Raw genomic sequence first — 12,193 nt, forward strand, 5'->3', positions numbered from 1 at the left:
GATAACCTTCATTTATTATCCACAATCTAATATTTATCGGACACTACTGGTGACATGCGTCTTCTAGGCAAACAGTTAGCTCTTTAGGAGTTGTTGATACATTTTGTACTATCAAATATTGCTCAGACACTTCTGATATCACGAGAGAAAATCACAATCAAATAAACAATGTAAAACAATTGTATAAGCACAAGAAAACTCCTCTTCATAATATTTTCCTACTCCAGGAGGCAATTTCAATTGTGTTACTTCTTCAGGAGCAAATTTAAAATACGAAATATTGAGTATATATTCTCTCAATTATATTACCTCTTCTTGAGGTGAATTGTAATATATTTACATCAAGAGCGCGTTCATATTTATGATATTTATTAATATTGTCACATTCACTTCGGAAAATGGATTAATAGTATCAAAAGTTCTCATCCTTCAGGAAATCGAACATAATTATCTGAACGCGCATTAATCACATCAAGTTGTGATGCTTCTACCTCTTTTAAAATATTTACTACTTCAAGAGCAAATCGAGGCGTGCATTTAATATAGAGAATATTTATGTAGTTTACCTTCAATTGTAACCATAGAATGCCTAAATTATCACTTCCGGTGATCATAGGCATATACCACTTCTGGTGGTTAACAAAATTTAGTTACAATGATATATACGAAATATAATCACTTCTGGTGATTGTATATTTCTTGCAAACTCTGTTTAAGTTGATGTAATAATGTTATCCATATTCTTCAAAATGACATAAATAAAATATATTATAGTAAACATCATTATCAAATCATAACTTTTATTTATGTACAACAATTACATAACCATACTATCTGTTACAAACAACAAAAATTAAAATATTTACATTTCTACAGATTCACCACCGATCACATGACTTCTTTCTCCTTCTGAGAATGCTAAGTAATTAGCCATATCCAAATGCATGAAGTCTAAATTATCTTCAGAAATAAAATTTGCTTCAGCATTTTTCCCTGTCTTCTTTACGGAGGCTTGATAAAGCTCAACCAGGTACTTTGGCGTATGACAAGTACGTGACCAGTGTCATTTTCCTCCACATCTATAGCATGCATTTTCTGCATTTGGTGCTTGCACCTCTTCATGCTTTTGTTCCTTCCTTTTCCTTTGCTGGTGGTGAGGAGGGTTCCTTGGTGCATTATTATTACCATGATTACAGTTTCTTCCACGACCACGGCCATGACCATGACTGGGTCCGCGACCTCTTCCATGCTTAGCTTGGTGGAAGTTCGTCTCATTCACTTCAGGGAATGGATAAGAACCAGTAGGTCGGCTTTCATGGTTTTTCATTAATAACCCATTATATTGCTCGGCTACAAGGAGATGTGAGATAAGTTCAGAATACTTTTTGAATCCCATCTCTCGATATTGCTGTTGCAGGAGCATATTCGAGGTATGAAAAGTGGTGAAAGGTTTCTCCAACATATCATGATCAGTAATATTATCACCACATAATTTCAATTGGGAAATAATTCTGAACATAGCAGAATTATACTCACTGATAGATTTAAAATCTTGTAGCCTTAGATGAGTCCAATCATAACGTGCCCGTGGAAGAACGACCATCTTCTGGTGGTCATATCTATCTTTCAAATTATTCCACAGTATGACTGGATCTTTAACAGTAAAATATTCCATTTTCAGGCCCTCATCAAGGTGATAGCGTAGGAATATCATTGCTTTAGCACGGTCTTGGTTTGATGCTTGATTTTGTCCTTGATGGTGTCTACCAGAACCATCACATCAAGATGGATTTCAGTATCAATCACCCAAGACATGTAGCTTTTGCTCGAGACGGAGTGCGATTTCGTTCGTCGACGTTGAACAACAGCCTTCCGGTGTTGAATTTGGTATGTCTCAAATAACCCTATGCCTTATAAGAGCTTAATTGATTCGAACTCATGGTCAATGCAAGTATATTGGTTTTACTTCTGATTCTCACCGTAACATTTTAACTTTCTCTTACGAGAGGCTTCACTAATTTTTCAAATTCTTTGTCATGATTTTTTGTAAGTACTAAAGAGAAATATAAAAAATACTACCATTATAAATAAATGTACAATGACAATATCTGCAAGGACCCAAAAAGCAAAGCGCATAAAGTTCTTTATCCTTCGACTTTTAAATTTCAGTTTTCAATATCATATAAGTTCGTCAAAAAGTAGATCGAAATGAGCGTGTTGAGAACTAAATCATCATAAAGGAAAGACCTTGTATCCAAAAAGTGCGAGCCTAGTTGATCTGCACAGAGTTAAAAGGAGTATCCATGAAAATGTTTATGATCATTTTTATTTCAAAAATGAGTTGATAACAATATTGTTGAAGTAGAATCAAGTGAAACTTTATTAAAATATTAGTATGAATAGCATAACTTATGTAAATACAAGTATTGATAATGAGCGAAGGAGCATACCAATTTACATTTGATAACTTTAATGAACTTGGTAAAACTATATCTCAAGAAGGCTAGCTAGTACATGCCACCTCTATTAATATTTCTAGATGTAAACCATTTCTTCTCAGGAAAAGCATGTAATTGTATCTCGCAAAGAACTCGTCATATAGAGAACACATACTAACAGGAAAACCTTTATATGAGAAGACTATCCATAAGTACGTCAGTCAATATATTCAAAGACTTTTTTTCCTAAATCAAGTTAAAATCAGAGGACTCTTAGTTTACTGGAAAATTATACTTTTAACTCCTTTGTCTCGCCTTTCGCCATTCCTTCTTATTTGTACAAGACCTTTTAGTTGGCGAGTTTGTATCTTTGTGTCAAAGGAATAAGCTTTACTAACTGGACCTTTTCAATGCAGTCAAATTCGTCCATAACTTGCACTAATCAAGTGACTTATCAAAAACTCTTCTTATGTGTCTAAACAACAGCAATAGCTAGTTTGAGTGTAAAATCCTTGACGGTTTTATATGAGTATGAACTTCAGCTAACAAATGGAGCAACTATAAAGTATCCTACATAACTGATATGTCTTCTTAAGCAGAAAATTTACTTGCCAAATGAAAACATCAAGGCCATTTAACAATTGTCATCTAATATTTTTTTACAATACAAATGGAAAGAATGCGGGTAAGAAATAACATCTTCTGTATCTTATGCCATAGTTTAATGTCTAGCAAGCAGAAACAGTATCTGAAAATAAAAACACCAACTAACTTTAGTTATGGACACTAAGAACCACTAAGCTTGGAAAGTAGGTAAGGAACCCAAATTGGATAATTCAAAATTTTGCTCTAGAATAATAGCTGCACAATACTTTTTGCAGTCATGCAAATAACCTAATTATACAGAATAATTTACACAAGCTAGTTACCTAAGATACTATGAGAAGGAAATTCAAAACACTGTTAAGAAATGGAGAGTATGTTGTCCAGATAAGGCCACATGTGCTCAAGAAATTTATTGAGTCAGTCCAGCTTCGGCAACATATAAAGATAATAATTATGTATAAATAACTAAGCAACTCTAAAGATGCAGGTTAAACATGTAACTGAATACATACACGGTCATTATCCAGACAATAAACCCAACCAGTAATTTCAGGAAGTAATTACTGCAAGCTTTGAGAATCTTGCTCGACCAATAGATGAATAGCAGGTCTTGATAGAGTAAATGAAAACTGTTAGTTGTTTTCAAAGGTGTTGATTGTCTAAAATAGAAAATATTATCTCTTCCAATGATAAAAGTGCAGAAGTAAGATATATGAAATATATCAATGAGCAAGAAGGAGACATAAGTTAAATATGAGCAAAGTTCTAACGTTCCAACAACATGGCTACTAACTGACATATATTATACACGAGCGTCCTCCTACATTGTCCCCTAGTACAACAGGAGCAGCTATTGAATCTGGTGATGGCGGTGTGATACTTTAAGATAGTAATCAGAAATAGTAGTTTGGTCCTGAGTGTTTATTTTAATTTGAGCAATTCATACACTCTTGTTTATACCCAACCAGAAAGGCTAACTAAACAACTCAGACTATCCAAATCTTTACTTTGAGACAAAGAATGAAGAAAATCAAAGCTCTATAATTTACAGGTTATACATTAAAGATTACAGTCTGATTATCAGTTTATTGAAGCTCAGTGAAGTCAAACTTATAAACTTTCAAACAATAGAGCCGTAATAAAAGACCCAACACGATAGATCAGCAAACTAACTTTTTTAACTATGCGCTTACCTTGAAAGAGCAAAACGGATCAGTGAAGAACGTCACGGAAGTCATGAAGATGAACAAATTGTTTTGATCTTTATGCTCTGTGTTTCATAGAAACCCAGCTATAGAATCACAACAAAATACCTAAAAAGAACTTTTGAAACCAATGAGCTTGAGTTTCATAGCATGCAAAGGATTATATGTTATTAGCACCTACTAAACCCAAACCAATAACAAGAATAATAAGTTTTAGTCAAGATAAAAATGAACCATCAAATAGAGTGCTTATTTCATGACCAATTGGTTCTGGAATATATGAAAGAAAAAACAATAAATTTAGCTAAATAAGAACTGCAAGATTTATTCATATTAGGTTCCTATAACTATAAGTATGTATAGCTGCAATTAAACAAACTACAATATGACATTGAAGTGGGTAAGTAGGCATGTCCAATGGTCCACTCTACCCTCAGTTACTATCGTTCTTCAAGTAAGAAAAATTTAAGTTTATGTCCTTGTCTCCATTATAGGATATGGAAAGGTATTCAAGAAGGAAAACTGCAGAGGGCAAGCTACCAAGATACAAAGTTCTATACTACAAGGATCAATACATCCTTAGACACATGACAACCAGCTTTAACCCAAACTTCATTCGTATTCCAAGGCGAAACTTTGTCAAGTTCTCAGTTTCGAGTAGTAATAATTCCAAAGGGTATTGACATGTGCAAATTAATATTGTGTGTAAATTTATAAATGGTATCTCTAAAGCTAACACAATGAACATTACCTTTTTCAACTAAGAACACTTTTTGAATGATCTAGGACATGCCTTTGACACTATTAAATAATGTTGCTTTATTACAATTTTTTATTGGCATCTCTAAAGCGTTGAAAGAAGTATAGAGTCATACTTAATCGCAATCTGAATGCCAAAATAATGAAATAATAATTTCTTAAAATATTATTCTTGCCTAATATTCTCTCGGCGCAACTTATTTTTTTCGATTGTGCTGTAATATTTTACCATTTTGTAAGCCCGAGCTAATATCAAAGTACCGGATACGACATAGCTGGGGAAAAACTTTTTAAACCCATGCAATGAAAGCTATGAAAACACTGCATGCAACGAGTCCTGTAGTGATGATCGAGAATGCGAAAGTAAATTCTGTTGCTCAAGTACAAATTGGAGGATATAACCAGGGAAAAATGACATACATGCCAACAGCAATAACTCAGCTATTAGGGGAGATCGTGAGGAACTCGGAAGAAGCTGGTGATGCTAAAGGAAAAAATGAGAGTAAATCGAAAGCTGATAACAACAAAAACGAAGTACCAGCTGTAACTAAAGTGACGAACCAGAAGAATTGGACAAAATTGTTTGCAGGGAACAAATTGGCGTCAAAAGGTATGGATCTAAATTTCATTGCGCCGACTATAAAAAATGGAGAAGTAATTGTGGAATTATGTAAAGAATAAGTGGAAGAAGAGACAAGGGAAGCAAGCTTTAATTCTCTATGTAGTTGGAATTACACCAACAATTGGAGCTATGGAGCGATTCATCGCGGCGGAATGGAATTTTACTGCTAAACTTAAGGTCTACTATCATAATGAGGGATATTTCGTTGTAAGGTTCAATTCAATGGAGGATAGGGATGAAGTATTGTACTCTGGTCCACATATGCTAGGTACTAAACCGATGATTGTGAAGGTCTGGTCGGAGAATTTTTATTTCAGCAAGGAGATCCTGCAAATCATTCCAGTGTGGGCGAAATTTCCAAATCTCCCTTTGAACTGCTGGGGAGCTAGATCTCTAAGCAGAATTAGCAGTGGATTAGGGATCCCATTGTATGCTGATGCTTGTACTACTCAGTTGGATCGAATTACCTATGCGCGAGTTTTGATTGAGATGGATATAACAAAAGAACTCCCAAAATTCATCAAAGTAACAGATCCAAATGGAAGAGAATTTAGCCAAAGAGTAGCCTACGATTGGGTGCCAGAATTCTGCCAGAATTGTAGGCAAATTGGGCATAGCTGTGGAAAAGATGAACAACAGATGCAAAAGAATAAGCTAAAACAGCAGAAGCAGAGGCAAGAGTGGCTACCAAAAGAAAGAAGCAATGACAAGGTAGATCAACAAATATCAGTACCTGTCAAGAGCAACCAACTGACCATGACTAAAGAGATAACCAGTAAAACTGATGACTCAAATGCAAGGATTGATTGTGGAGAGGGGGAGCAGAGCTGGACAAAAGCAACAGGGAAGTCTATAGCTAGAAACAAGGAGAAAATGGGGGAGGATGCAATTAATACCATCAATGGTTTTAATATACTAGCAGAATCAGGATTACAACTAAAGCACCCAAGTCAATTGGGGGAAGGCTCGAGTAGACAAAGGAGGCAGGAGGAGGTAGAAGGGTGTTCACATGCTATATTCATTCCAGTATGAAGGTGATAACATGGAATATTAGGGGTCTGAACAAGACTCCAAGACAGAAGGAGATAAAGAAGTTTATAAGAAGTAAAAGGTTAGTATGATGGCATTACTAGAACATAAAGTGAAGGAGCAAAAAGCTAGTCAAATAATTAGGAGGATCACTACAGGTTGGATTGGCTAGCTAACTATGAGCACAGTAGTAAAGGGAGAATCTGGTTAGTATGGGATGGTAAGGAAGTGGAATGTGTGGTGATAGAGAAGACATACCAATTCATTCATGCTGCAATCTTTATCAAGAACATGAATGTGAGGTTTGAATTCACAGCAGTCTATGGATTGCATACTATGGAGGACAGGAGAAAATTGTGGAGGGATCTACTGCAAGTCAATGGCAAAGTACATGGGGCATGACTAATCATGGGGGACTTCAATGCCATAAGGTCTAGGGAGGATAGGCCAATTGGGAATCCTGTACAAGAGATGGAAGTGAAGGACTTTAATAATTTTGTGGAGGATGCTGTCTTGGCTGAGTTGAGGACTAATGGAAGAAGCTTCACATGGACAAATGGTCACACATACAGTAGGATTGATAGGGCATTGGTTAATGCTGAGTGGATGCTGAAAATGCCTCACCTAGAGATATGGGTAATGGATCTGGGATGTTCTGATCACTCACCATTGAGCATTACATTTGAAGACAAGAAGAATCAAGGCTTAAGCCTTTCAAGTTCTTGAACCATCTTGCTGATCATAAGGAATTTATGCAGATAGTAAGCAAAGCTTGGGAAGGAAGTAGCACATATAACAAAATGAGAGATGTTTGGGAAAGACTAAAAAAGGTGAAGTAAGCCATGAAGAAATTGAATGCTGATGAATATAATGCTGTAGGAGGAAGGATCACAGAATGCAGGGAGCAACTATGCATTCTGCAAGAGCAAATGAGAAAACCTGGTCAACCAGAAAGTATGATTTTAGCAGAAAAAGAGTTAAAATTGAAATTGGAGAAATGGCTAAGGGTGGAGGAAAGTATTCTAAAACAAAAATCAAGAATACAATGGTTAAAGCTAGGAGATGGCAATAATGCCTATTTCTATGCAAGCATGAAGAACAGGAACTCCCAAAACAAGATTTAGAACTTAACAAAAAGCAATGGAACAGTGACACAGACAAAACATGAGGTGGAAGATGAGATAATGGGATTCTACAAACAGTTACTAGGATCAGCAGCTGGAAAACTTCCAACTATTAATCCAGCAATAATGAGAGAAGGGCCACTGATCAACAGACAACAACAGAGGCAGTTGATAGCAGATGTATCAAAGGAGGAAATATACAGAGCACTGATGGGGATAAGTGACAACAAAGCACCAGGTTGTGATGGTTTTAATGCACTTTTTTTCAAAAAAGCTTGGCCAGTAGTTGGGGAGAAGATAACTGAAGCAGTGTTGCAGTTCTTTTCTGAAGACAAACTATATCACCCAATCAATTGCACCACGGTAACCTTAATTCCTAAGATACCAAATCCAAATAGAGTCTCAGATTTCAGGCCAATTTCTTGCTGCACCATACTCTATAAGATTATCTCGAAGGTTCTAACAAATAGGTTGCAAGGCATAATGAATGATATTGTAGATGAAAGTCAAGCAGCTTTTGTCCCAGGGAGATTGATCAATGACAACATAATAATGAGCCATGGGCTTGTTAAAGGTTATGGCAGGAAGGGTACATCTCCTAGATGCATGTTAAAAGTGGATATGAAAAAAGCTTATGATTCTATAGAATGGGACTACATGGAGCATGTGCTACACGTTTTTGAAAAGCATGTGTGGAAGTGTAGAAGGATGCCATATGGAAGTTACTCTATGTGCAAAACTTCAGTGAGTATTAATAATTATACTCCCTCCGGTTCACAATAAGTGTCCAATTTGCTTTTTCATTTTGGTTCAAAATAAGTGTCCAGTTATGTAATCAAGAAAGAATTCAATTTGTTTTTACAAAATAATCTCTATGTGCATATCCCTAAAAACTTTTCTTACTCCTCATATTAAATGTTTAATTAGGGGTAGTTTAGTCATAGTATATATTTTTGTATGGAATTTAGTATTTTTTTTAATGGGCGTGCTAAAAGCAAATTAAACACTTATTGTGGAATGAAGGGAGTAATAATTAATTAAAGTACAAAATAAGAGGACACCTATACAATGTCCAATAGCTGTGTCTAAAACGCAACTCAGATGTTGGCGTGTCAGGTAAATATACAATGGGCCCACTGTAATCATGATGAACATGGGCCTTCAAAGGGTAAGAAAGTCTGCACAATCAAAATGTATACCCAGTAACTACAGTTACTAAATAACGTGAACCAATCAAAACAAGTCTCTCACATTAATTACCCAAAACATCCTCCACTGCTAAGCAGGGATGTGACGAAGTGATGTCTGCTTGAGCAGCTTCACTCGCACTTCTTATATAGGAAGAAAGAATATTTGAGCAAAAGGTGATGGTTAAAACCCAAAAAAACAAAAGAGAAGAGTTCATATATCTTCTGATTATATATCGCCAAGACGAATTGAACACAGGGAGCAGTGCTTAATCGACCATATACCATTCCGAGGGTTTGAAACGGTGCGCCTCCACTTCTCTTTCTACAAATACACCAATAGGAATAAACATGAGTGTGAGTGTGTGACTTTTTACGGAGCCATTTTAGCTTTTGAAGCTCAAGTTGCTGGAGTGAGAATTGAAATCTCCAAAAATGGCGTATTTTGTATCTCTTGAGATTTTATTTTATAGCCGCTTTAAATTAATAAAATAAAATTAAAAATGCTTAAATCCCAATAATTTAGGATCAAATCCCCTTTCTCTCCCCCCTCAACCTACCCCCCTTCTCTTCTCTTCCTCTTTCCATTGCCTTTGTCACCACCCATTCACCTTCACAAGAGCACCAGCCCTGTAGCGCATAAATCAACCAATAAGAAAGACAGAGGTACTTCAAGTTATCAACCGCCGTCAACCGTCCGCCGGCGAAGTAGTGTCAGGTTCTGGTAGTATTTTTATTTTTTTTATCTAAATTCAAATGTAATACAGGTTCAATTTTTTCTCTTTTTTTCCTGGGTATTGGTTCCCTTTTACTTTTTGTTGTATTTGGTATATTAAAACCTCAGCTAAAGAGTGCGTGTGTGTGTTAAGTTTAAAGTTTTCATCTTTGGGAATTACTTTTTGTCGTAATATCTCTGGAAGTAGTTAATTTGCACTCAGATGCTAATGTTTAGTTCATTACTTTATTGCTTAATGTAATTTTGTTGTTTACTTACAAGTTGCAATCCGAAAGAAAAACCTTGCTATTTATTTTACTGCTCTATGGGCAATTTGATCGTTTTGCAGTTTTGCATAAAAGAATTCATGTGTATCTACCTTGTTTTGAAAATTGTAGACTGATATCTTTGGTTCTGGATGGCCTTGTAGAATTTTTAGTGGCGTATGTGTGGGTGATAGAGGAGGGCATGGTTTTCCAAGAGAATGATGGATAAATTTCTATGTGATTGTGAATGATACTTTTTTTGAACAGTGATTGATTAGTCTACCTTATAGACGGTTTGGCCAAGCTTCTCCCACCAAAAAATGCTTTTTTTTTTTCTTCTCAAAAAGTACTTTTTTTCCTCAACTTGAGGTGTTTGGCCAAACTTTTTTGGGGAAAAAAGTACTTTTGGGAAGAAGCAGAAGCAGTTTCAGAGAAGTAGAAAAAAATAGTTTCTCCTTATAAGCAGTTTTGGCTTTTATTCTTACCAAAAATACCCTTAACAAAATATGATATATATCAAAATAACCTTACTTATTTTAAATCTAATACTTAGAATTAGAGATTATATTATTGAACTATCTTAATGTATAAATATTTCTTTTTATTTTTAGGATAGCTTTCTAATATATGGTAACTTTTGGGATGAATGCTTTTATATTTGTTAAATGATTTTTTGATATATTTAAATCATCTTGAAAGAATTAAAGTACTTTTTAATTTTTTTTTTCATATTTTACTTAAATAAAATGAAAAACTTATATTATCTTTAATAATAAACATTTGAGATTATTTATTTACTCATATAATATTAACTATTAAGTAAATCTCTTCATGTCCTTATTCGTAATTTGATAGTTAAAAGCACTTTTTGAAAAGCTTGGCCAAACACAAATTATTGCTCAAAAGTTCTTTTCAGATTGACTAGCCAAACACAAACTGCTTCTCTCCAAAAGTACTTTTTCAAAAAGCACTTTTGGAAAAAGCACCTCTCAAAATAAGCAGATTTTCCAGCTTGGCTAAACATGCTATTATTTGTTTTCTTGGTGGAGAGCGTTTTGACTGTTGACCTCCAAATGCAAACCTTCGCGCATTTATGCTTTTCAGAATTCTCTATAACCTGGTGTGATTTTAAAGGACTTGTTAATATAGTTTTAAATTTGAAATAGCTCTTAGACTCGAGCTTGTCAAACTCAGTAGACAATGTGTAACTTTTAAAAAGAGAGGTCGCTGAATGGTTGATAGGTACTGGCAAACTAGGTTCGCCACATAGGTTTACTGAAATTCAAATGAGAAAAAATAGGTTTCCCGGGACATTTATAACTTAAACATAAATCTTTTCTTTCAATCCAATTGTAGCGGCATCTGGGAATGGCGAACAGCAAGTATGAATACGTAAAGTGTTTTGAGGCAGAAGACGAAGTAATGTACCCAAATATCATTGTTGTTCAAATTGATGGCCGCGATTTTGGCAGGTAATGCAATATTTGTGGTGTGCATGTGCCTTGTTATGTTCTTTTCTTCTTGATATATGAAGCCTTAACTTAGTGATTAAGGTAAAGGTGTTGAAATCAAGAGATCTACAGTTAAAATTCTATTGAAGTATAGGTCGGTGTTCAAGTTAAATGCTGATGCGGAATTAGAGTGGTGATTCTTGTCAATTGGTCTTGTAGATACTGTGAATAAACTCTTACTGCTAGAGAAAAAGTATTCCTTTTTGGGTTTCTTGGGGTTGTTTGATTTGCTAATTTGCATTGTATATGTCTAGTTTCTCGGAGAAGCAGGGATTTGAGAAGCCGAATGATGAAAAAGCCTTGAACTTGATGAATGCTTGTGCTATTAAGGTATTAGAGAACTTCTCTGATGTTATATTTGCATATGGATTTAGTGATGAGTACAGGTATGATGCGTTTATTACTTTAGACAATTATACAATTTTTCTTTTCCCGTTGAAAAGCTTGACAATGTGGTACAATAATTTATGCAGTTTCGTTTTGAAGAAGGAAACCACTTTTTACCAGAGGCGAGCAAGGTTTGTAACCTTTTTCATAGCCCAAAAATTTGTGTTATTTGTGATTATCAAAAAATGATTTTTGGCTCTTTAGAATGAGTGATTTGAATCACGTTGTCTTGTTTGCGTTCATATATCGCGTGCATAGCACACCATTGCTCTTGTATTGGCTCTTGTTTGAGTAGCAATATAACTGTACTTTTTTACTTTCATATATCGTGTCAGCATTGCCCC

At 35.1% G+C, this 12,193-nt stretch overlaps 2 protein-coding genes across 6 annotated transcripts in view; one reads left to right on the forward strand and one right to left on the reverse strand.

Annotated features, from left to right (window-relative positions):
- Positions 1–1,063: 1,063 nt before the first annotated feature.
- LOC109239005 lies at positions 1,064–1,675 on the reverse strand. The gene has a single exon (XM_019405501.1). The coding sequence runs from the start codon at positions 1,673–1,675 to the stop codon at positions 1,064–1,066; it is 612 nt and encodes a 203-aa protein (XP_019261046.1).
- Positions 1,676–9,043: 7,368 nt separating this feature from the next.
- LOC109239015 (tRNA(His) guanylyltransferase 1-like) overlaps positions 9,044–12,193 on the forward strand; it is a 16,341-nt gene continuing 13,191 nt past the window's right edge. Inside the window, exons 1-4 of one of the 5 annotated variants that reach the window (XM_019405519.1) lie at positions 9,044–9,694; positions 11,308–11,423; positions 11,717–11,848; positions 11,936–11,980. In XM_019405519.1, coding sequence (XP_019261064.1) covers positions 11,320–11,423; positions 11,717–11,848; positions 11,936–11,980 — 281 coding nt within the window. In that variant the 5' untranslated portion in view covers positions 9,044–9,694; positions 11,308–11,319. Of the gene's footprint in view, positions 9,695–11,307; positions 11,424–11,716; positions 11,849–11,935; positions 11,981–12,193 lie in introns of those variants that run through there. The other 4 variants (XM_019405515.1, XM_019405516.1, XM_019405517.1 and 1 more) reach the window with 4 other exon arrangements.

The sequence above is a fragment of the Nicotiana attenuata genome, unplaced genomic scaffold, assembly GCF_001879085.1.
Source record: "Nicotiana attenuata strain UT unplaced genomic scaffold, NIATTr2, whole genome shotgun sequence".
NCBI lineage: Eukaryota > Viridiplantae > Streptophyta > Magnoliopsida > Solanales > Solanaceae > Nicotiana > Nicotiana attenuata.